The sequence below is a fragment of the Arachis stenosperma genome, chromosome 4, assembly GCF_014773155.1.
Source record: "Arachis stenosperma cultivar V10309 chromosome 4, arast.V10309.gnm1.PFL2, whole genome shotgun sequence".
In the NCBI taxonomy this organism is placed as follows: Eukaryota; Viridiplantae; Streptophyta; class Magnoliopsida; order Fabales; family Fabaceae; genus Arachis; species Arachis stenosperma.
The window spans coordinates 1,056,527-1,083,587 of NC_080380.1; the positions used below are offsets into that span (position 1 = coordinate 1,056,527).

The 27,061-nt window shown below is 34.4% G+C and overlaps 1 protein-coding gene across 1 annotated transcript; it reads left to right on the top strand.

Annotated features, from left to right (window-relative positions):
- Positions 1-323: 323 nt before the first annotated feature.
- On the top strand, positions 324-22,548 carry LOC130973287 (uncharacterized). Its single transcript, XM_057897749.1, has 27 exons — positions 324-589; positions 683-784; positions 882-1,063; positions 1,221-1,482; positions 1,572-1,639; positions 1,877-1,946; positions 2,041-2,406; positions 5,260-5,339; positions 5,464-5,515; positions 5,735-5,888; positions 6,037-6,124; positions 8,690-8,792; positions 8,882-8,969; positions 11,643-11,740; positions 12,193-12,375; positions 14,541-14,792; positions 15,335-15,430; positions 15,509-15,603; positions 15,711-15,774; positions 15,881-15,956; positions 16,066-16,139; positions 16,688-16,936; positions 17,033-17,106; positions 17,637-17,743; positions 18,176-18,294; positions 19,708-19,785; positions 21,842-22,548. The coding sequence occupies exons 1-27, from the start codon at positions 392-394 to the stop codon at positions 22,037-22,039; spliced, it is 3,576 nt and encodes a 1,191-aa protein (XP_057753732.1). The 5' UTR covers positions 324-391; the 3' UTR covers positions 22,040-22,548.
- Positions 22,549-27,061: the final 4,513 nt, after the last annotated feature.

Sequence of the window (27,061 nt, forward strand, 5' to 3'; positions counted from 1 at the left end):
ATTTTGGGGAAAAAATGTAATTAATTATAATTTTGTGGTATAGTTAACCAAACATTTATAAAAGATTAGGGTTATTAATGGGTTAATTTATCCTATTAAACTAAATTGGGCCTTATAAAACGGTCCATTGTAGCCATTGTAGACATATTTCATTGTCTCCCTAGCGTTACCCTTATTGTTTATATTTATTAAAAACTATTTTTAATATAATTTATTAAACATAAATAATATAACTTATTAAAAATATTTTTTAAAAACTAATTTTCATATCCTATTTTTAAAAAATAAAAACTTTGCAAAACCACTCCAAAATCTATCCAAACTGGAAAGCACCGTGCAGTTGTCACTGTTGAGTGATCTCTCGCTCTACAGTCTACACTCACTGCTTTTGATGGCGGAAACGGCGTCAAATGCAGCGGAAGCTCCAACGCCGCCGGTCAGGTTGTGGAGGACTGCGTTCTTGACGCTGAGGGATGAAACCCTAACGGCCCCTCCTTCTTCCTCTTCCACACCCGATTTGCTCCGTAACCTCATCTTCTCCCAATCCTACACTTTGCTATCCGCGCTCCCTGAACTTCCCTCTCACGAGGTCCTATTCTTCTCGCTCATTCACTCCTTCCTTCTCTTCTTCTTCGCTCTACATCTGATCCTGATATTTTCTTTCGAATTTCTCTCTCTCTAGGTTTTGTCGGACATTTTGTTTCTGATGGAACTAGTTTTAGTTTCCGCCAGCTGCTTAAATCAAGAAGAATGTACTCATATTTATACTCAGACATCACGTTTGGTATCACTTTTTCTTCTTTATTCTTGATTGATTTAATTTTACAGGCGAATGTTTCTTGAAGCGAAAGTGATCTTGCTCGTATATTTTGATTTTACAGATCCATGATATATGTCGTGGTGTCTCCTTCGATGTGAATCCCTCATCTTTCACCGGTGTTGTTAATGCTTTCAGTAAGATGCTGGATCTCTTCCCTGGAAAAGTTGCCATAGACGATGAGTCAAACAGAATTCGCAGTAGCGCGGGAATAATCTCTGCTATTGAATGTTTGCAAGCTTTCAGGTTCTTTCATGCTGTCAAAACAGAATTGACACATTGAGCTCATCTATGAAAATTTCTACCTCAATTTTTACTACTAACCAGCATATTCTTAATGCGATATTGCCTAGAGAGTTTAAGGTTTATCACTGCAGTAATGCTTTTATCTGCTCCTTGCCAGATGTATTATTACTTCATCGCAACGAAGATGGTTGCAGTCTGAAGATACATTACTGGTTAAATTTCTACTTAACATTATTGCTAGCTATCAAGCTGCATTTTGGTTGATGCCTCATTCAATGAGCAAAGACAAGATTGATATGAGATTATCCATAGAAAGCAGTTCCTGTGAATTACAGACTGTTGCTTTTGGGATGCTCAGCAAAGCAATCTCACGAGCTGGTTCATCCTTCTCAGTTGATATGTGGAGATCTATGATTAAGGTATGCAATATTACTTTAGTCTTTCTTTCTATTTTTGTTTTAAGTTATTAATTCAAGCAAAATATTATGAATGATCTATTTTGACATAGGTGGTGAGGAAAACAATGGATTTCTTGGCACAAAAAAGTTCATTTGTGGAAGATAATGTGATGTCCAGGTAACCCATTTGCTGAGAAGACTTTTACGAAGTATGATATGTAGAAGCTTCATAGCTTTGTTTTTGTGTTTTTCATTTTTTTTTTCCGTTGGTAGAGTTGCTTTCAGTTTTTAAAAAAAGTCAGCCTTTGCATGTGTGTGCATGTGGGTGTGATTGACAGAGGCAGTGATGAAACTGGCAGATAATAATGCTTAGGCAGCTTGTTATTTCTTACAAGTTGATGTATCTTATTTGCAGGTTTTATGAATCTTTTCTAAGCTGTCTTCATTTGATCCTCACTGATTCTAAATGCTCTGTTTCTGATCATGTAAGTCAAGACATTTTATTTTGATATGAACTATGAAGTACAAATTAATGTGTTTTTATTCCTATTAAATTTGACATATGGATTCTTTTTCTAGGTGTCGGTTTTTGTTGCCGTTCTGCAAATGTTCTTAACATATGGACTTTGTGGTCTAACACCAAGTACACCGGTTCTTATTGGTCGTGGGGAGAAGGAATGTAATGCAGAGAGTCCACGGGCAAGCTGGGAACAAGTGAACAGGTCGAATCGTACTGCCTATAGGCCTCCACACTTGCGCAAGCGAGAGTGTTCAAAAATGAAGCTGAGTAGAGCTTGGGATTCTCAAAATATGTCAGATAGTGAATCTTTTGCTGTTAATTTTACATCTTCAGATTCAGATTTTAGTGATGGCGATGGATCAGCAAAAGAGAGCGGTGGAACACTGAACTCAAGGGTTAGAGTGGCTGCCCTCATTTGTATACAGGTAAATTTCAAAACTATTGTGATGCAACCTTTGTATTGTGAATATATGAGATTGGAAAGGTCCCCCCCCCCCCCCCCCCCAAACAATAAGAATAAAAAGTTATATATGAAAACCTAAATCTTGAAGGGTGATGCTTGTAAATTCCATCTTTTTTTCCTACTCAACTTTCTAAGGTAAATTTATTAGAACTTCAATAATTAAGAGTGAAGATCTGAAGTTTATTTTGCCCAATTTTCAAATTCAAAGCTTTGCTAGAAAAGTTGTGTTGGATAAAAGAGGAGTTCTATTGAGAAGATAGAAATTTGCAAGTAGGGGTACAAATGGACCACAAAAGGGAAGAAAAAGCTAGCCAGATAAGAAACTATGAATGAAATTCAACTTTCAAATCACTTGAAATATTTGGTAATTCTTCTAACGTTGCTTTACACTGAAAAATGGCCACATGCCTATTCCTATCCGACAAACCGTAGAATTGGTAAAAGAGAATGCAAAGATTTCGTTGGCAATGGGCTAGCACCCTGCCATGACAAGGCCGCAAGGTTAGAGTTGAATTATAGCTTGGCACTTGGTAATAGCCAACTAATTTAAGTAGAAAAAGTTGTGCCCTAACTAATAGCTTTTTGGCTCCTATAAGTGGTATTAGAATCAACGCCATGAGTTTGGTTATCAGGTAATGCCCAAGTATCGGATGCAGGTACTGGGGGAGAGGGATGTAAGTTGGAGGCTAACATTCTACCTTTGGCAAGACCCGGATTAGGTTGGATTTAGATTGGGTTGGAGGCTTGATTCTTGGATAGCATGACTTTGACATGTTTCAGAGTGGAGGGATTGTTGGCAATAGGCTAGGATCCTACCTTACAAGGCCCATATATGGTTGATGTCAAATCAGACCATGACACTTGGTAATGGCCAAGTGAGTTTAAGTAAAATGAGTTGCACCCTAACTAAAAATATTTTTTTGGTCTAGTGGTAAGTACTTGATTTAACAGAATTCATAATACAATAGCTTTGTTGAATATAGAACCAATGTTTGACCTATTTTCGTACTATTGTAAGTATTTTGGGCCCATTATCCATAATGGCTAGGAAACAAAGGGGAGATATATCATTGAATTTTGGGATAATCTTTGTTGGAACTTTCATTATATTCGAAACTTGAGTGATAGATAAATAACCTATTATTATCCCAAAACAAACTAGTCCAAACTCACTATGAAGCCAATTCCTCAAATTTGGATTCTTTTGAATTTTTCTTTAAACTTGCTTTCTGCAGCATTAGTTTCAGAAAGCAATCTTTTTTAGTAGCATAAGATGTAGAAATTTTATATCCGGATTGTTTTGGGTGAAATTCTATTTATTTGTTGTCGTAAAAATGAAAAGTACTATATATTTCTTCTTTCCTTAATGAACTGATAAGTTTGTGTTGCTAGAGATTGTTATTTGAAGTAAAAAGTTTGAATGTTTGTCAAATCATGTTAATGTTATAATTATTTTATATTATGAACTCATCTTATTGTAGAGGTGGTAAAATCTTGCTTTTGTTTAAATGGAACCAAACTGCACGAGGAGTGCAGGTGTGTGGAAAAGATAAAAGAAAAATATCATTAAAATGAAGAAAGAATAATACAAGATGGGGCATGAAAAGTAATTGCTTCTGATTAATTTCATTAGAATTGATTGGGTTTAATTCAACCATAAAAAACTAGCCCAAGAGGTGAGGGTTGGGTCACACTTATAAAGACCAGAAGCCATATCTTTGTTCGACATGAGACTTGTAGTAAAACCCCTTACGCCTAGGATTGGATATTTAGAGTGTGAAGTTTGCAGGACTAGACATTTGCGGGTGACCCAACTACATTGGATTCATCAACTTTGATACTATATTAGAATTGAATGGTCTGAACTCAACCTCAAAATCTAGCTTAAGAGGAGAGAGTTGGCTTACACTTACAGAAACAAAAAAGGCTATATCTTTGATTGACATGGAGCTTGTAATAAACTCTCACACCTAGGACCAGACTTCTAGAGTGTGAAGGTTGCAGGATTGGACATTTCGGGGTGACCCAACTAACATTGGTTTGGATAGACTTTGATATCATATTAGAACGAGTGTGTCTAACTTGACCCAAGAGTTAATTAAAGATGTGAGCATTTCTCCATAGAGAAGGATCATAGAGGCCGTATCTTTGATCAACTTAGGACTTGTAATACAATTAATGTTTTAATATGCACAAGAGAGAGAGGGGGAATAAGATTTGTCATATCAAACCTATATGTTTCTTTTTTTTATTCACTTTGCCCCTTTCTTGCTCAAGAACACATAAGTGGGATAGATCTTGAACATATTTCCTCTAGAACCAATGATGGGCAATTATTGACTTTCTATTCCCCCCCCCCCCTCTTTTTCAATTTATTTTTTGTAACGAGTCACATTTATTATATTATTACTATTACTATTATTATTGGGTTCAATTATTCTATTAGTATCTATAGCTTTACTAAATTTTTAAGTAGGTCCTTATAGTTTAAAAGTTTGTAATTAGGTCCCTATATTAGATAAAAATTTGTAATTTGATCTTTACTAGTTATTTTTTAGAAAAATGCAATAGTCTTATAATATTTGCTTTTAGAATATTCCATAATTCATCCTACGTCAAACGCAAAAACGTCTATTCCAAAAATATTTTGTATTTTCTAACAAAAGATAATTTGAGAGGATCTAATTGAAAATTTTTATCTAATATAGGGATTTAATTACAAACTTTTAAACTATAAGGACCGAGAGAATAATTTAAGCCTTATTACTATTTTGGTGTGCTAAATTATGGATTACAATTTGGTATTGTTTGGAAGGACCTTTGTCAAGCGGATTCTAAATCTTTCTCTATGCAATGGTCCCTGCTTTTACCAACTAGTGATGTGCTACAACCAAGGTATGACCAAAGGATTCTCCTTCCTTTCTTAAATTGAACTTCCATTATATTTTTCTCTCTATTTGACTTTGCTATTTTCTTTCAATATTCAAAATACTAAATTTTTAGTTTTTCATATTCATAGGAAGCGTGATGCAACTTTAATGACATGCTTGTTATTTGATCCATGTTTGAAGGTAATAGCTCTATTTTATATAATTATATTTGAGTGTAGCTGCATATACTTTTGATATGCATTCATCTCATCTGTTAGTTTTAGCCCAACACAATTTTCAATATCGTAGTTTTCTGGCATTTTTCTGCTATAATACATTTAGGTTTTAGACTTCTTCTATGATATTGTTGTTCTTGTTATAGTTATTACCAGCTTAGAGAAGGTTGTCAATGTTATGTAGGTGCGAATGGCATCTGCATCCACACTAGTGGCCATGCTGGATGGTCTTTCTTCCATCTTCTTGCAAGTAGCAGAATATAAGGATTCTAGCAAATTTGGATCTTTTACAGCTCTTTCAAGTTCCCTTGGGCAGATTTTACTGGAACTTCATAGAGGTACCGACAGAAATTGAGAAATTTAACTGACTTAGGCTGTGTTTTAAATTTTTTTTTTTTGTGTTGTGCTGATTTTTTTGCTCTTTACTTTTCCATGAATAACTTTTTCTTATCTATTTATACTTGTGTCCTTATTTATATTTTGTAGGTATTTTGTTCTCAATACAGCAAGAGGCCCATGGTAAACTGCTGGCTTTGTTGTTCAAGATTCTTCGGCTTGTGATATTATCTACACCGTATGTTCCTCTGTTCCAATACAATTTATTTGGACTTTTCAGTTGAAGTTGCAATCTTAAGTTTCCCTTCTGTTTTTGGTTTTATTTGTAGTGGGATAATCTTTCAATTTTGTTTCTTGCTTTTCGTGGTGTTTGATACTGTTATTTTGGAGTTAGTCATTTTCTTTGGTCTCATTTAAAATGCATTGGGGTTGAAAAACTGAAATAGGATGATGAAAGTGGGAGGCCAAATAAGAATTTTGTCAAGTCAGTTGTTTTAATCTATATTTGCATAGTTACCTTGTTAAAATCAGAGGAGTACTGTAGAAATAGTTGGACATGAAAAAGATTTTTTTTTTGTTGGGGGGGGGGGGGGGATGCGTGCAATGGTTTTATATAAAAGAAGAGATGAATAATATTTCAACTGTGCTCTCTAACTGTTGTGTATGGTCTTTTTAAATCTTCTACTTTTTGCTACTTGTCTATCTTTCATCTGAATCCACCCTTCTAACTGGATGTACTGCCTATATTTTCTCCACATATCCAAACTATCTATGATGAGATTCTACGATCTTTTTAAGAATAGATGCTTTTCAACTTTCTCTTCTATATTTGTCCTTTATTCTGTCCATACATGTTTGGCCACAAATCCATATAAGCTTTCTCATCTCTGAGCACTAAGCTTTTGCTTATGCTTATGCTCATTCTTTCCCGTTTTGTTCTATATAACATAGCTGGTATAATGGTAGTGAGATAAAATTTACTTTGAAGTATTAAAGGTAATGTTTTGTCACATAACTCCACTTGAATTCTATGGTTCACATAAATCTCTCTACTTATGATACGGTGCTTTTTCCAATTTTCACTTCTTTGTTAGTGTTTCCCTCCTTGTGTCGAATTTACATTTCATATATTTTATTTTACTATGGCTTGTGGGCAAACCATTCACCTCTAAGGCTTCCCTCCAAAAATCTAGTTTATGATTTAAATCTTATCTTGATTCTCCCATAGGGACGATGCTATTGGTGAAAAGCATGCACCTGGTACACGTACTTCAATATGTTTAGTAAGCACTTCTAAAGCTAATGCGGAAAGATATGGACTTCGAGATATCTTCGACAACACTAAAACCATGACCCCCCCATGGATTTCTTTGTATCCAATCACATCTTTTTCAACGTGTTTATTTAAGTCTCTATCCAAGAAAATCTTATCTCTCGACAGTATATCTTGAATTCAACTTTCTAGGTCCTCCAAAAAACTTGTCTTATGGTGTTTCTCCCAAACCCACTTGTGGTGCATAGGTGCAAATCACATAAAAGGTCTCTCCTTCGACCACAAGTTTTATTGCAATGATTCGACCGCTCTTTCTCTTAACATCTACCACATTCTTCTTGCACTGTTTATCCACGATAATACTTACTCCATTTTTATTGTTCATCTTTCCTGTATACCAAAGTTTAAACTAGGAAGTATCCACCTCCTCTGCCTTTGTCCTCACCGACTTTGTTTCTTGTAGGCACATTATGTTGATCATTCTCCTTGTCATATATTTTCCTATAAGCGTGCATACATTCCATTTCCCAAACTGCAACATTCTGTTGCCTTTATCTTTACATTTATTATCTTTTACCTTTCCTTTACCTTTGTGAACTAGTTTGTTTGTTCTCATCTGTTGACAAAAACATGGTAATCCTTGTACATTTTGCACTACACCGAGGCATTGATGCAGCGGCCATTATTCATTTGACATTATACTCGAACCATACAACGCGTTGCTTCTAGGCAATGACTAGCCTTAGTGCACTATTGTCTTTGGTCCATGTCATGAAGATTCGACAAACTTTTATGTTGATTGTCAAGGGTCTAACACAACCCTCTTTTTTATCCAGGCATGGGACCGACTACGTAACATATGTGTAGTTAAGAGAAACCAGGAAAGAAAAAGGATATTATTAAAGCATACCTTTTCAATCTCTCATGTCTTAAAGGACATTCTTCTAAAGAAGACCTTGGGCCTTACACCAAATAGAGGTTAAACTACAAATTGTATCCCATAAAACTTGCTTGTCTGAAAATCCATCATCGTAGGTGCATTAATTGCAGTCCAACCAAATATTTGAACAATGGTGTATAGTGCACATTGCCACAGAGGTTGTCTTCCAGAAAAACTAATCTACGGTTGTAAGGAACACCCAACACTCACCAAAGATACCAAACAAAATATTCTATAAAATATCAGCCCCAAGACATTGCAAAAGTAACACACATATTAGGGAACATAGCCTTGTGTAACCTGCATACTTGGAAAATGTCATGGGTGTTAATTATGCCATAGATATAGCATTTGATATTAGATGAGATTCTTTGAAGAAATTTTTTTTTTTTTTGCCAATATTTCATGTTTATATACATAGATGAGATTCTGAACATCCATATGGTGTATGAAAAACATGTGGTGCCTACTCATGATAGACTGTGGATCTGGTCTGAAGGCTTCTTTTGCTGTTGAGCCAAGATTTTCTATTTCTTATCTATTGCTCTTCATGAAAAATTGGTATTGAACAAAGTTTGTTGCTTTTTCAGATATTCAAGAATGCCACCAAATTTGTTGGCTACTGTTGTGACATCTGTTAGAACAAGGATAAGAGAGGGATTTCAATTTAAAAGTGACCAGAGTAGTCTATTGGTTAGTTTTTCCTTTGAGTGATTGTTCATACTTCTCTTCTCCCCTCTGGTGCAGTAACATCTATATATAACACTCAAATGTAATAGTAGGCTGCTGCTGTTGGTTGCTTGACTCTAGCTCTATGTTCCTCATCATCAACTGAAGTGCGGAAGATGCTTTATGAGGAGGTTTCTTCAGGTAGATCTAGATAGTTCTTTGATATCAAAAGTAATTTGCTTTAATGCTTAATGTTATATAAAATGAAAGGAGAAAGGCGCTTCACCTTGAATTATAAGTTATGCACATTTGTTCTTCTGCATTTTACAACAGCGCAAATCAACATTGTGCATTTTTGTTAATGTGCATGTTAATCAAATAAGTGTATGCTCTCTTACACTCCAGGTCATTTCCAAATCAATTACCCTGAATGTTCCTAAATGCACAACTGGTTATTTTTTCTCGAATGTGTGCTATTTTCATTAACAAATTGTAGAAAAATTAAAAGAATGGTTAATTTGCATATTCTGGAAAGTGCAAGAAGTCAATTCGCATTCTCTTAAAATGTAGGGTTCACTCTTGATTCCATGAGGAGCTTCTTCAAGATCCCAAATGCCTTTGTAATTTATAGAAATAAGTTTGCGATTTCAGAATCTCTTAAAACCAGATGTAGAATTGTAGATCAATGGGTTCGGACAATATACCGATTGATGTTTGGAAAGAGTTAGGAGGGAAAGACATTTGTTGGTCAACCAAGCTTTTTAATGAGATTTTAAAGCCTAAGATGTTAATTGAATGAAGGAAGATATTGGAGGACATACAAAATTATGGAAATTACAAAGGAATAAGGGCAACAAGAAGGAATTATTTATGGTCTTCATTGAGTTGGAAAAAGTTATATGATAGGGAACCAAGAGAAGTCTTATAGAAAATTTTGGAGAAGGGAGTAAAAATTACATATATTTGTACAATTAAGGACATGTAAGATAAGGATACAACTTGTATGAGAACCTTAGGTGGTGTAGTAGAGGAATTTTCCATTGGTGTAGGATTACACAAAAGGTCATCTCTAAGTCCATACTTGGAGGTGCTTATTGAACATATCTAGGAACCTATACCATGGTCATGCTTTGATGACATTGTTTTTATGGGAGAATCGAGGAATATTCAATGGGAAGTTAGAACTGTGGAGACAAGCTTTGGTAAATATATGGTTTATGCACAAGTCCTATTAAGACGGAGTATATGAAATGTAAGTTCAGCCCAGTAAGAGGGAACTTTAAAATAGAAGAGGAAATCGGAGAAAATATCATATCACAGATCAAGAGATTTTAGTATCTTGGTTGTGTTATACAAGACCATGGAGAGATAGAAGATGATGTAAACTATAGGATTCAAGCGAGGTCAGATGTAGTGCTTCAAGATTTATATGTAATGAAAAAAATACCTTTAAAACTTAAGAGTAAGTTTTATTATACCATCATTAGAATTTGGCTTCATTCTATCGATACTGACCTAGGGTAGCCACCTGGTTATTGGCTATTAGAATTTGGCATTTACCTTTATCCAGCCTATAGCTAGTCCTTTCCATGCCTCCGACAACCTGACTCTTTACCATTGTTACTTAAGGAAATGAAAGAACCACTCTTAAATACAACATCAAGTATCCGATACTTCTTGAAATAAGACACTGAGCACCTCATAAAAACCATATCCCTAACAACGACCCTACTTAATGGGATAAGGCTTTGTTGTTGCTTGTTGCCTTAATCCATCTCCTAGCTAAATGACTAGAAACAACTTACTTTAAGTTTTTCAAATTTGGAATGCATCCGTCTCTTACTTTCTAAAGGGAAAAGGTAGCAATCATGATGGTTAACATGCCTCTTCCCTTTGTGTGATCACCTGCTGGTGGAGCCTCAACAGATTGTTTTCTAGCTGGAGGTATAGGTTTGACATTATGATCTTGATGGAGAACTGAAAGCCAAGTTCAAAAGATTCAAGAATAGAATAATAGAAATGAAAAAATTAAAGAGAAACAAACACAAAATGGAGAAGTAAAATAGAAATGATTAATGAAGAACTAAATTGAATGGCGAGTGAATTGGAACTGAATCTCCTCACAGAGAGCAGAGCTGAAAACTATAAGTGAAGCGAACAGAAATAGAATTAGATAAGAAAGGTACAGAGCATTACTGAAATTAAAAAACAAAAATGGGAAATAAAGGGGAAACAGAGACAGTCAGAGACACAGAAGAAATGAACCATTTATTGGTCAATAGATAATTGGAGAATGGACAGAAAAAAGAAGAAATAGATGCAGACATACATTCTTTTGCTTGATGTGTGTGACAGACTGGATAGTGCAGATTCAACCACCCCACTGGGGTGGTACCAGTGGGGGTGGTACTTGTAAACTTCCTACTCAATGATTATATGTGGCATTATTTCAGAACATTATTTTTATAAATTCCCATTACATCAAACAAGCTTAATGCTTATTATCTTTGTGCTTCAGCTTGAGGAGAGTGTTAGAACTTAGAATTGTAGTCTTGATTTGTTTGCATACCTATGGCAGAGTATTAATCAACTACTATTGTGTCTACACTTTCAAGTACATGCTCTCATGACAAGATATAAGCATGTCCCTTAAGTTTTCCTCATATGATTTGTTTTTCTTCATGTTCACTAGTGACAATATCTGCAGTACCACTTCTTAGTGCTATACTAGTAGCATTCTAATTCGATAAACTTTTTCTTTGGAGCACATGTTTAGCTACAAAATATTATTGGTTGTGTTGACTGATAATTGTTGTCAGGCTGTTGATATTTATTGGTTTGACTTAAAGTAAATAATTGTTGGCCATTGTTCAGGTTATATTAAAAATGAAAAGAAGTCAGGTGTTCTCTTTATGTTATTTGAGTATTCATTGCAATGGAGCTGCCCAACCATTTGCCTTGAGGCACTTCAGGTAATCTTGTTAGCTAATATACATTTTCGACATATATTGCTGATTTGGTTGTAAGGTGATGTGATGGTGCACGTAGTTGTCAAAGTTTGTCTGACCTGTGTGCCTATTCTCCTCCATTCTTGTACTCTTACATACTTTGGACAAATTTATGTTGTTTAAAAAATAATGTAACTGTTATCTTTAATGATGGTTTATTCTGGGAGTGGCTGCTGAAATTAGATGGTGTACACAGTACTGCAAATTTGATGATTAAGCTTGTAAATGCAAACTGTAATGTGCTTTATTCTTCAATCTAATTTGGTCACTTGCTATTTGTCATGATTAGTTACACAGTTACACTAAGCTGAGTGGAAAGTTCAAACCAATAGTTAATTAGTTGATGTGTTTCATTATTGATATTTCAAGAATAAGTTGACATATCATGGTAGCTGATTCAGTATGATCTTCTGCAGGCACTGAAGGCTGTTTGCCACAATTACCCCAGCATAGTCACTGCTTGTTGGGAACGAGTTTCTGCAATTGTGTCTGGGTTCCTTAGTTTTGGATACCCTGAAATATCTTCAAGGAAGTCAAGTGAACATGGTGGTTCTCCTACTGCATTTGTTAGTGAAAAAGTTCTTGCAGCTGCTATTAAGGTGGCAAGTTTTCTATTACTCATTTTGCCTTTATTCTTCTTAAATCCTTCAGTGACTCATCCTTTAGTTCCTTTCTGTTTGTCTTATAGTTCAGTAACCAAAAATATAAATCAAAATGTTTATGTGCTGTAGACAAGGAATTCTGTTGTTTATTTGTGTTCATGTTTACCAAATTATGTAGTTCTTTTGTTCATTACGGTATTGTTTTTAGGATACTATTGCATTGTCTGATCCAAGTAACCAGGTTCCCCTAGTTGGGAAAAATTTAATTTCAAATACGTTCTGTATGAATTGAGCATCTACTTTGTTTTCCATTTGAGAGAAGTGATTTCTTTAATAGAAGACTATTTCAATTCCACACAAATGTTTATGGTATGGTAGAAAGCTTGGAGTCACTAATCTATTGATATAATAATTATGAGATTTTAGGATAAATAAGTAAAGTGCATGACTGCATGACTGCATGACTGCATGCTATGAGTCCATTCATAACTTGGCAATTCACCAGGTATGGGTGGAACTCAGTCCAAGTAGAGATCCATTTACAATTTGCTGATGGCACCATCTTGTTCCTGGAAATTGATAGGGCGAGCGTTTTAAATGTTCTCTCTATTTTTCAATTGAGTGTGCTTATGGTTTAAAGATCAATATGCTCAAAAATGTTATAGCTGGGATTAATAGAACTCCTCAGGACCTTCTGATTTAGCGTCTTTGGTTGGATTCCCTGTTTTGGAGTGTCCTCTTGTTTATCTAGGTGTTTTGATGGGTTGAAATCGTAAATATATCTCTTTTTGGGGTCCTGTTTTAGAGAAGGTTTCTAACGGTTGGCAATTCGGAAAGAGCCTACTGCCCTACTTCTCTCTAGGTGGTCACATCACTCTCTATCAGTCTTGCCTCTCAAGTATTGCTCTTTACTTATTGTTGTTCCGTATTCCAGTGGGAGTGGCGAACATGGCTGTAAAGATTGAGGGACTTACTTTGGTATGGCACTTTGGATTTGTAGAGGGTCCACTTGGCGAATCGGGAAGTTTGTTGTTGTCCTAAAAATGGAGGCTTAGGTCTTGGCTTATTGTGTCTAAGAAGTAAGAACATTTTTTTTTGGGTGGCATAATGGCTCTGGTATTTCCATTAGAATCTCAATGTCTTTGCATCAAGTTATCATAAGTAAATATAGTATGGACAGGAATGGGTGGGATGCTAACGCCGTTACTTGCGCTACTCCTTCTAGCCCTTGGAAATTCATTTCTCAAGGTTACCTTACTTTCAAACCGTTGGATAGGAGATACCTCTTCAAAACTAGCCTTTCCATGTCATTATCATCTATTCTTCCGAACATGATTCTCCTATTCAGTCCTTTTACGTTTCACATGACTCCACTTTCTATTGGAACTTCCACTTTTCATAACCTTAATGATAGAGAATCTTTTGAGCTTTTGATTGTATTAGGTCCCTTTGATGGTTTTCCTTTGACTTCTAATCCTGACAAAAGGATATGATCTCGACTCCTTCAGTAATTTTAGTTGTAAATCCTTCTTCCAATTTCTTACTCATTCCTCCAACATAAGTTATTTCCATCTTGATAAACCCATTTGGAAGTCCAAAGCTCCCTCTAAAGTCAAATCTTTTATATGGACAACTATGCTTAACATGATTAATACCAATGACTAGTTGTAGGAGGCCACACAAGGCTATCTTCCCTGATGTGTGTGTTATGAGTGGGGCAAATTGAGAGTGTATTTATTACTCTACAATAGTAATATTATGTGATATTCTTGTTTCTAAGAAGAAAATCTCCTTGTCCTAAACAAGGAGAGTGTATTAGATGAAGGGTAGTTCAATGGTAGAGGGAAACCTAGGAACACTATAGGTGAAACTGAAAAGATTTACATGTTATGATAATTTTTTATAGTAACAATAACATTGATTCATGCAGTGAGACCCTTCCTACTAGAACATGTCTTAGTTGTTGTTAAAAGCACCTCTTTGTTTGGTGTGGCATGAGTTCTTTACATGATATAAATGCTTTTAAAATTCCTTGATAGAATAGGATACTTTATTACAAATATGTTTCTTACTGGCCATGGTATACTATAGCTGATTTTGCTTTAATGCTATGATAACTACCATCAATACTGGGTATCCATAAATCTTTTATAACTTTTAAGGTTTTGGATGAGTGTCTTCGTGCGTTATCTGGATTTCAAGGAACAGAAGATCTTTCGGATGATAAGTTGGCGGATATTCCATTTGCGTCTGATTTCATAAGGGGGAAGAAAGTGTCATCTGCTCCATTGTATGAATCAGAAGGCAAAGATGATGATGTAGTAAATTCTGAGGCATCTGAATGTGGGATTCATGAATGGTGTGAGGCTATCGAGAAACATATGCCTTGTATCTTATGTCATTCTTCTTCACTGGTAATAATATTTATTTTAAAAATCATTTTTCAGATAGATATACTGTTTAGGGTTTAGATTTGAAAGTTAGTACATAGGAGTATGATTCATTTAAGATTTTGGAATATAGGCTTGCTTAAATGAACAGGAATACTAAATGCTATGACTAGGATATCCAACTTTATACGCGAACAAGAAACTGAAGGTGTAGAGAGAAAAGGTAAAGGAAGTACCGAATTAGATACTTTGGGTTGTAACAGCAAGGCAAACATCTAAAAAATGGGCTAGGCATAATAGTATTTACTAATTTGTAGGTAAGATTGATGTCATGTCATGCAAGGATGTGATAAAGTTTGGAAATAAGATTGGTACTTAATGTTCAGTAAATGCATCACATGATTTTTGACACTATCCCCAAGTTATGAGGCATTATAATTCATAACTAAAGCTAGGATTACAAAGCATACACCATGGGTAAGCTCAGTGTCGATCTCAGTAGCAAGAGCTTGTGCTATTGCTAGCATTCTCCATATTTATTGTCTTTTGTTTCTTCCACTTGAAAGGTGAGAGCTGCATCCATTACATGTTTTGCGGGGATGACTTCTTCGGTGTTCATCTCATTCACTATGGAGAAGCAAGGCTTCATTTTGTCTTCTTTAGTAAGTTATCACACTCAATGCCATATTTAATTCCTTTTTTTGTTATGAATTAACGTCTCTCTTATAAACATTTTGTAGATCAATGCTGCTATAAATGATGATGTTCCATCGGTGAGGTCTTCTGCCTGTCGAGCTATTGGTGTTGTTTCATGTTTTCCTCAAGTTTGTCAGAGGTTGTACTGAAACTCGTAGAAGTAGTACTAATCTTATGGTATCTTAGTTCTTAATATTTCATATTCAATTCCTTAGATTAGCTAAAAAGTTTGTATGTTCTCTGTAGTGCAGAGGTACTTGACAGGTTTATCCATGCTGTTGAGATTAACACTTGTCATACCCTAATCTCAGTAAGATTGGCCTAACTACTTACATTGTTGTACCAAGTTTAGTTATCTAAGCAGGAACTCAGTTTTTTTTTTCCCTTATTTTTTATTTTCTATTTTTTTAAATTAGGTGAGGATTACAGCTTCGTGGGCTTTGGCAAATATTTGTGATGCTATTCGTCACACAGTTAGCTTGGAACATATGGGTGAGTTTAATTTTGCTTGTGTGATTGAATATTCAACCATTTGCTGTCTTCTTTTTGGTAATCTATTTACATTGCTCCTTGCTTTCTTTTATTTTAATCTTTGATGCAGGTTCAAATTCTAACCTCAAATTGATTGTATCTTTAAGTGAATGTGCTTTGCATCTTACTGAGGATGGAGACAAGGTGGGTTGATTTATTTTCTGTAAGTCGATTTCCATTCTTCTTCGGTGATGAATTTGTGATAAAGTGTGGTTTTTTTAACCATTTTGCACAGTGGATTATATGATACGGCTGAGACTGGGTTTTATATAGGAGAGAAAGAGATGAGTGAAAGGCTACAAATACGTTGATATAATCAAATGCGATAGGGAGAAAGGCACCAAAACCTATTTGATAATACTTGAATCTTGATCCCAGTTAAATAAAGACATGATGTGTGATATTCTAAGATATATTATATTATTGAATACTTCTATTCTAACAGACGCAATTATATACAGTTGTCCAATGAAATGCGATAGGGTTTGATAGAAAAAGAAATATACCAAACCCTATTTAATAATACTAGAATCTTAATCTATGTTAAATTAGATATGATGTGAGATATTCTAAGCTATAATATAGATATTGTTAAATACTTCTTTAATTCTATGTTCATAATGGACACCATCAGATGCAGTTGTCCAATCATTCTTTGTTTTTGATCAATTCCTTCTTTTTCTCAATACTAGGTAAAATCTAACGCAGTTAGGGCTCTTGGATATATTTCAAGAATCTTTAAATGTTCAACATCAAGATTTCAAGACATGTCAATGGACCATCTTGGCCCAAGGACTGAAGGATATTCTTGCAGTCAGAATCTCATCAAGTGTCAAAGGTCTAATTCGAACCATTACCAATTGGATTATCATGAAAATTATTGCAGATTGGAAAGGATAGTTAAGGCACTCATTTCTTGTGTTATTACAGGGAATGTTAAGGTACAATAATTACATTGTCACAATTTGATTGCAAGTTTTATTTGTTGTCAGCAATGTGTGTTATCTTTTTCCTAACTTCGAGTATCTGTGTGACAGGTTCAGTGGAACGTTTGCCATGCTCTAGGCAATCTATTCCTGAACGAGACCTTAAGTTTGCAAGATATGGACTGGTAAAGACGCGGCATCATATTTGCCTCTTAAAATTTTGTTGACATGCATATGATATTACATGTGATGGTCAATTTGAATGCACACTTTAAAGTTTTGATAGATCAAAACAAAGACACAGGTGTATTCTCACCTTTCCATCACAATGTTTAACTTTCCTGATGTAATATACTCTGAAGGTTTAACCAAGCTTTCCAAAGTCAATAACACCATTGCATGGATGATGAAGTCTTTACTACAAATAAATTACTACAATAATTTTTTTATATGAATATATTTTATTCGCTACTATTTACTAAAGAATGTGGGTGTGTGGATTGAGTAAATTTGACCAAGTTATTCTGCAAACCCTGGTTTCAGATATGTAACTATAACAGTTGATTTCATGTATGTAGCTATAGAATTATGCAACCTTGTGAAATACAACAAAAGTATTGTTTTCTGTATGCCCTCCTTGTGAATATATAATTCGTCTGTGATATATCTGTTACAGAAATGTAGTGGAAAATTATATTTTTTTGTTTGTGTGTAGGGCTTCCGATGTCTATGGTGTTCTTCTGCAATTATTACGCGAATCATCAAATTATAAGATCAGAATACAAGCTGCAGCTGCATTGGCTGTGCCTGCGTCAGTGCATGGTATAATGTTTTCTTATCATCAATTTCCATTAATCGTCTACACTAATGTTTTTGACCGAAAGTAAGAAAGGTTACATCATAAACTGTTAGACACTTCTTAAATATTAAGTAATAAAATGTAATTATTATCTTACGCTAATTTTCCTAAGATAATGTATTGATGGTTGAATCAAAATTGTTCCATTAAAATTCTAAAATGGATGACCCTGAATTATATATTTAATGTGCTGTGTATGAAATTCTAAAATTTTGATGAAAGAAAAAATACATACAATATCTGCAATTTTTTTTTTTTTAAGTCTTGTCAATTTTGACGGTGAATATACATACACAAAGCCTAATTTCAACCTGTTTTTAATCAGGCCCTTTATTCAGACAATTTTCAACTTGAAGTCATCAGTTGAAAATAACTCTTTCTTTCATGTTTACCAGATTATGGCCCATCCTTCTCGGATATTGTGCAATGTGTGGAGGATGTAATGGAGAATATAGGTCAGGACCAAATTTCGGGGCCATCAAATTTCAAGTATAGGGTTTCATTACAAAAACAGGTCCTACTTCATATCCATCAATTCCATGTGGATTTAAATATTTTTAATGGTTTAATTTACACTATGGTGGTTGTGCATCAAATGTCTAGGTGTAGCTGTTTCTTCACTAGTTTGTTTTTCACATTTATACAGGGCTTCTGCTATAACTCTGGAATGAGATAATTTGAGTTCAATCTTTGTTTTTGACATTTTTCTTGGCATTTACTTTTGGGAGGAAAATGGAATTAATTTTGGCATATATCTTGAGTTTAAAACAGAAAAGTACTATCTAATGGTTAAAATTTAAAAAAATTCATGGTATTAGTAGAGTTCTGAATATTCAGAATTATGATTATGAGATAGCAACCACAGAGTTGTGCTTTATATACAAATTTAAACTCATGGTATTAATAGAATTCTAAATTATGATTGAGATAGCAAAATAGCCATTCTATATTTGGTTATCACAGTTGTCGCTGCTGTCCTATCCCATCTAGCAAGGCAGTTAGAACCAATGTTTTGAAAACCATACTGAACCGGCAGGTCAAACCAGTTTTTGTGGGGAACCTGTGACCAGTCTGGTTTGGACAGTAATCAAACTGTCCAAATCATAAACCAGAACTAGAGCTAAAAAAAAAAGGGGCCAAAAATTGGGAACCGCTTACCCAGAAACTGTCTGGTTTGGCAGTTTGTGTCCAAAAACAATGTTCAAGGGAAGGATTGATGAATCATAGAGAATCCTGGCATAGCAGAGGAAGTAGAATAAAGCAAGTAACCAAGTAGATGTTGCTAAAAAGAGTTAGGGTTTTCTAATGTCTTGTGGTTCATGTCTTCTTGGACATATGCCCTTTTATCAATATTACTTTCCTTTCTCTTTTAAAACAACTATTAAAAATCAACTCGAGAAAAGAAAAAACAATCATGAACACCGACCAAAACCAATCAAAAGCTATATTTTTGTTTGTTTTATTTTTGATGGATCAAAAACTATTTACTTAAATATACATGAGACCTCTACCAAAATATATATTAGATGTACTTAAAAATATATCAACAGTGCTATTTGAGTTCTAACAAATTGTCAAATCAATAGTTTGAATTACATTTAAAAGGTTCTCATTATTTTAGTAACTTATTATCTTAAATTTTTATCCTTATTTATAACCTAATATATATAATTGAATATACAAATATATTGTTTTATTATAGTCCGGATAATACGGTTGTACCCTGGTTAAATTGGTCAAACCTCTAAACCCCTAAACCAATAACTTGAACGGTTCAATATTTGGTTCGATTTTCAGAACCTTGGTTAAAACTGCCGACTAGGTATTCTTACCCTTTTTTTCAGTGGTTTATTAATGGAATGACAACATTGTTCTGTTATGTTTTTTCCATGTTGTTGGAATTGAATTCCTCAATTTGCTCTTGCAGCTTACCTTGACAATGTTACATGTTCTAAGCTTTACATCAAGCACGGATGATGATCAGTTGAAAGATTTTTTAGTTCAGGTAAGTATTTTATTGTGATTAATGTTTCTATTAGTTGATATCATTTACAAAAAATATATATTGATAATATGTTAATTGTTACGGTGTACTTTCTTTTTTCTTTTTGATTTTTTAAAATGCAATGTAGAGACAAAATTGTATGAAAGTGAAAGTTAGTTGCATATACACTAAATTGAAATTAAGAATAACGCTTGAAAACTAAAATTACTACAAGAATATGGTACTTGATACATGATACATCAAGCACATTAACTACAATAGACTTGAAAACACAAATAAAATTTTGTTTGCTGTCTTTTTGCAAGAGGTTTAGTTTGCAATTATTTGAAGCTGGACATGATTTATTATAGGAGGCAGACCTCTTCTGATTCATGTAGCTGAGTTCAGTGAGACAGCTTTGTTGGAAACTTCTATTTATAGGACACAATGATGTCTTCTAATTCTAGTGAGACAGCTTTTTGCTGTGTGTTGTGGTTCTATATTGTAGGTGTTTAATTTGTGTTTTCCTGCTGAAATTTTTCCTAGGAATGTGTTTTAATGTTGAAACAGCAAGGTTATTTGCTATTTTTGACACATGGTTCTCCATCAACTAACATGAAAAAAAAGTTGTTACACCTGTGATTGCTATTCTAGGAAACCAATGTCTTGTTGAAAGAGTAAAAAGAGAAGCATATGTCTGAAACCATGTTCTTAAGAAAAAGATAAAAACCCTAATTACTATGTTGCAGTTGAAGATGTTGGAATGAACCTAGGTAGTAACTGATATTTCATGGGTCTTACTTGCCCCACAAGTCATATATAATGTCATGCATTACGAGGACAGTTTCTCAGATTTATTGAAAAGGAGAGAGCATCATTAAGGCTTCTGCTGGTTAGCTATTTATCTGTATTGATGAAAATAATGATGGGGCCTGCAGATGGGATTTACCTTCTCACCTGTTCTTCTGTTGGAAAACTTGATTTGATGCAATGGGATGCAACATCACATCCCATTCTAAGTCCCACCCAAAAGTGAACCTCAAAGTAGGAGTTATGAGGAAGCATGTATTAATTTCAAGGAGAGACCTTATAAGCTCAGCATGGTTGTTGTGGAGGGTTGTGTTTGTCACAATGGCAGCAACTCATATTTTGCAATTTCTGTTGCAGTGCAGATGAGTTATGAGGATTGATGTGGATACCAGTTTACATTCATAGCCAATCCAATCCACTCTCACTTAACTATAGGTAGGTCACACTGCATCAGTCATCCTGTCCAGTTCAATATCACTGCCCAGGTACTTTAGTTGTGAATGAAAGAAATCCCAAAAGGAGGGGCAGAGCAACAATCAAATTACACACAACCAGAAGAATAATAATAAAAACCAAGATAGAACTAAAACTGGCCGGAATCAGAGGCACAGAAACCAATCCAAGAAAAACCATCCAAAAGTATTGTCAGTGTTGAAACACATCTTGGCTGACATTTTACTAATCAGTTCGCAAACCACCATTGCCTCTGATTTATGTCAGGAGAAAGAGAACACCCAGCCAAACACAAACAAACACCGGGGTACAATCATTGTATAGGTGATCCCAACAATGTTTAAACAGGGAAGGCATAATATCTATTTAGTCTGAAATTGCTGTTCTTGCAGGACAACTGCAGTTTGGCAGAAGCCTATAACCTCCCATCTCAAGGGATTGCTTTAGATTCGTTTAAAGAAATAGAGCATAAACCCCCGATTTCTTTGCTGACCAAAACTATGGGAGACATAGTCATGAAAGTGGTAATAATCATTGAAGTGGACTGTAAAAAATAGTTAATCTCTTCTACTATAGTTTTTAACTCAAATGACAAACTGCCACGTTTAGGAAGTTTTACGTCAGTTATTGGTTATCTACATGTGTAACAATCTTGATGGATTCAGTTATATGGTCCAACTTGAGGTATAGATGTATGAGTTCTATCATTCATCTGGTTGTCTGAAATAGATGCAGATAATAGTATTATTACGCTTTCAAATAATCATTGATGTCTGATGAAAATTTACCATGAGTTAATTTTATATTATTTTAGAAAGCATTGATCCTTGAAGATTGGTTCAAGGGACTGTGCTCATCGGTTGAGGGTGAGCTTGATGTTCAAGATAAAATCATTACAGACAGAAAGAAAGTGATGATATGCAATGCAATACAATCATTGACACAAGTCTACAAAGGGAAACAGCAGGATGCAATCGCCCAAAGGTTTGAGGAATTGGAGGGCAGCTTGTGATGTTTTCTGGAATGACAGTTTTGGGAATACCATCTATTTTGGGGTGTGAAAATGTAGTGCCTCAGAGCAAGCAAGATATTGGCGAATGATCTTCCCCAAGATTGCTTATGAAAGGCGAGTGGGTGTACCAATACTGAGCAATTGCTACATTGCAAACACGAGGGTCGTGTTTTCGTCTTGTCATTATTTGTGATAAGTTGTATCCATATACCTAACTTATGTAAATATTTACATGTTCTAACCTTAACAACGTGAGGCTTTCTTTAGTTTTTTGTCTCCCATTTATGAAAACTTGATTCTTTGATGATATAAAAGGAGATCCATTACAAAGTTGGACCATAACCAGCAAACTTGCCCTACCTGTCGTGAATAACATGTATCTATTATAAATCTTTTTACATTTAAAAATGTAAAATAGTTTATTGTAGATTTTAGTGTTGTATCCATTATTACATAGGTTTTGGATGTCTGCCTCTTGTTGAGATCTTAGGATTTTTTTAAAAATAAATATTTTATTTACGGGTATAGGTAACTTGGATACAATTTACCGTTTTGTATCTTATTACTTATTTCGTTTACAGTGTAAATAATTTATTTATGAACAAATCTTGTTTATTGTAAGTCACAATTTAAACACATAAAACGAGTATAAATGGAATATGTAAGGAGTTACATGGTAAACATATCTTATTTATACGGTAAATGAGATATGTGTAAAAGGAAGTCGGACATAATATAAATAATATATGTCTATAATTAAATTGTTTACATTGTAAAGGAGATATAGTATGACAAATTTCAATAAGTTATATAAGTAGTTGCAAGTATTAGCTTTCTTCAAAAACATATCAATCCTTCTTTTTCATTCTTTCAATAAGTTTAGTAAAAATGTCTAGTGTTAGAATATATCTTTGAGTGTATATTCTAATTGTCATGTAAGAAACAGTGTGTGATAGTTTCATCCTTTTGCACACTTGTAATTTGGGTTTTTTTGTCTGAGTTAAAGAGCCTAATCTTGACAAGCATGGTGCTAATGGGACAAAAGAGGTTAGAAGAGCCAAATCTAACCTCCATCAAGTAAGGGAAAATGGCGTATAATGGTAAAAAGGTGTGGCTAACTCGTTTAGAAAACAGAAGGCAAGCCCTCTATTAAAATAAAAAATAAATTAATCAATGACATTTATATTAACAAGGCTATAATATTTTAATTTTTTTATATAAAGTCTTTTTAACTGATTTAGTTAAAAGAAATAATATAATAAATTTACATTATAATAACATTTACAATAACATCTATATTAAAAGGACATTTACAATAACATTTACATTATATCTTTAAAAAAGTTCTAAAGTTCATTAATAGTAAATTTAATTCTTAAAAGTAGGTAAAAAAGAATTTCAAAATTAAACTATGAAATAAGATACATTATGTTCCCCTAGCATATATATTAAAATAAAATTTATTAGAGATTTTTTTTGTTGCCACGGTATCCCTCAACCCGACAGATCAAGGACTAATCCGTTGCAGATCTGAGCTCTATTTAAGGGTCTGCCGCTGGCCAATGGGCTGCTGCATGCACAAGGCGGAATTCGAACTCCCAACACTTAAGCGAACAACTGAGCTGACCACTTGACCAATCCAAGTTGGTTAATTTATTAGAGATTTATTTCAAATGTTTTACATATTGTCGTGGATTTTTTTTTCTAAATAAAACTTTTGAAATAGTTCTTTAAAAAGAATCCTAATGTTCAATAAAATAAGTTTCTAAAAATAGATATCAACAACTACAAAAAACTAAACTAGGACCTAACCTAAATTATGTTCCTAACACAACAGCTATCTAGTCATACATGTTATAATAAAACCAATCAAACTATCCTAATTATATTCTTCTTTATTAAAAGAAGAAAATAACAATACTAACATCAAAGTTGATCGCTTTAGCAATATGCCATGTTGCGTTCAACTTGATGATATTCGTCCGACCATACATTTGCACACCATAGTATCCAACAAACTCAAATATGTCAAGAAAAAGCTCTGAGAGGGAGAAGAGAATCCAAAATAGAAGGAAAATGACAAATAAGGGATGCTATGAATGATTTAACAATTAACATATTTTGTTTATACTGTAAACAAAATATGCTCTATAATGTAATACATGTGCACTCGTGATTCTGTTCTTGATGTTGTCAGGAAGGAGGTCGAGAATTGCAATTGCTTGCAAAGTAAACTGTCTTTCATTTTCCTTGATTCCATTTGTTCTGGGTTTCAAATTTTAGTGATGAAATTGAAATTGAATATGAAGTTACAGTTATTTATTTATTTATTTATTTTGTAATAAGGGAATTTTGATTTGATTTCTTGAATTTTATTTGTAATGACAGAATTTACGGATCCAAATTTTGCAATTTTAATTTGGATGGGGTAGTTCTGAATTAGGTTTAGGGTGGTGGGGTGATTTTAAGGAGTGGAGAAGATTGGTAACGGGAAAAAATATTTTCTTTTGTCACCTCAACTGATTCTGTTAATGGAATGTGTTTTTCTTTATGTAGTATTTTTAAAACGTTAGGGGGCATTTTTGATGTTAACGAAAGTTAGGATTATTTTTGTCAGTGTAGGGGCAAACTTGGTGATCTACTCTTAATGTTGAGCCTACATCTAGAGGTGACAACATGTACTCTATCCGCGGGTACCCAATCCGACCCCACCCAATCGGGTAGGGTTGTCAACCCGATCCACAGCGGTAGGGTAGGGTGCAGGTTGGATTTTCGTGCGGGTCGGGTAGGGTGCGGGTTGAGCTTCAACCCTACCCGACCAACCCGCACCCTATATATGTATATGTTATATATTTATATAAAAATATGTTTCAAGTGGATGTTAAACCAAAGACCTCTCACTAAATGTAAAAGATCCTTAGCCTTTAAAAGAAGATCATTAATTGATAATCTAATATTTTTTTTACATAAAAGTCAATTCTATTTTAAATTATTATGAAGTTATATAATAATTTTGCATCTTTTTTGTAACCCACAGGTAGAATCGGGTACCCGCAGGTTGAGAACAGATAGGGGTTAAGATTGAGATATTTTCAACCCACGGGTAGAATATGGTTGAGTTTATGTAAAAATCTCAACCCGGGAGTAGGGTTAGGGTTAGGGTTGGCTTCAAACCCTACCCTACCCTACCCTACCCATTGCCACCCCTATCTACATCAAGGTCTCTCGAGCTTTTGCAACAATACCCCTTGAGATAATGAAATATTTACGAATTTCTATCCAGCAATAAAAGAAATTCCAATCTCTCTTGAACTTATAAGAATGATTAAATAAACTTGTAATATTTGAGAAAATTCAAACTGACAGCAGCAAAAAGAGGGTGGCTTGTTATGGGAAAGAGAAGATTTACTTCAACTTGAGCAGTGTAACTCTAAAGAAAAGAACATTTTATTTGTAATATTATAAATTTTAGCATGTCATGACAAATATTAATCCTAAGGAGTTACAGTTACCAAACTCTTGTTTTATAGTGTTGTACCATCTCCTAAACTGTACTCAAAATTAAAAGAACTAACATTAAAAATTATCTTAGAGTGCAGTATTCAATTTTTGAATTTTTTCATATATCTAACAAAACAAATTACTCACCTCACTTAAATTCACAAAAAAAGAAACATAAAAATACTATAAAATTTATTTCATCAAAAACTTCATAAAATGTCTTATAAATTTGCTTAAATAGACCTTAGCTGATCAACCAAAAAATGAGCCAAATTTTTTTAGAATAAAACTATGAAATCTAAAATTAAATAAAATATATTATTCTAAAATTAACTTTAACTAATTTAAATCATGTTTGTTCATATTAGATCAAATCAAATTTAATTTAAATTTAAATTAGATTTGATCTTATTATTAGATAAGATTAGACTTAATTTAAATTTTAAATTTCTAAAAATACTATTAAATAAATCAAAATCAAATTAAATCTTTTGACAAATTGTAACAACAAATCAAATTTAAATATAACTAAATAACTTTTAATTTTAATGACTTTTGGACTTCTTGTTGTCCTTACTTAGTTCCTTGGGTGTTATTTTCTTTTTCTTGGCTAACAATTGATGCATTTTTTTTTTGTTATCCACGGTATCCCCCAACCCGATAGGTCAAGAACTAATCCGTCGCGGATCTGAGCTCCATTTAAGAGTCTGCCCTTAAACGGACGAGTGAGCTGACCACTCGACCAACCCAAGTTGGTTTAACGATTGATGCATTTGTTAATATATGAGTAGTGCTGCTAAGTCAAGACTATTGCTCTTGAAACGAACTCTTGACCTCTTTGATCTCTAATATTAGCACAACACAATTTTTCTAGTAATTAAATCCTTAAACATCATAGAATTATTATTTTGCTCGTTAGTTATACAATAAAAAAAATACCCTCTTGAATTCATATTACACAATTCGAAAGAGTGACTCAATTTCAATGTAAAAACGGTCAAAAAGAAATTTTTTTAAAAAATCTTAGAAAAGCACAAAAAAAATTAACTATTGATAAATATTATAGTGTTCGGTGGTCGGGTGCCAGACAAGCCGGGTGATCAATGATAGGGGTGACAATGCGTCGACCTGGGAAGCATTGGGCTAGGATCTTCCGAGTAGCCGAGCTCTCGTCACAGGAGGAGTTGGAAAAAAGGGGGGGTGCCACCTGCAAAGACACTCAGACGCTCAAGTCAGTTGGTGTGCAGGTGGGAGATGTGACAGGTGTGAGAGTGACATACCATGGGGGGAAGGGCAGGTCCTTCCCTACTTATACGGTGTCAGAAGTGGGCCCCGCAAGGACAGGCCCATCTTCCGCGAAGCTTCCTCATAGCTGTAGCGAGGAGTTGGCAGGGACGCGTGTCCGGGTCACGCGGTAAGGCGCATGTGCCCGACCGCTCGGGTCGGGTACTCACCGAGTTGGCCCAACCCGGGGCAGGTTGGGCCAGGCCGTTACAGTGCCCCCACGCGCCGCTAATCGAC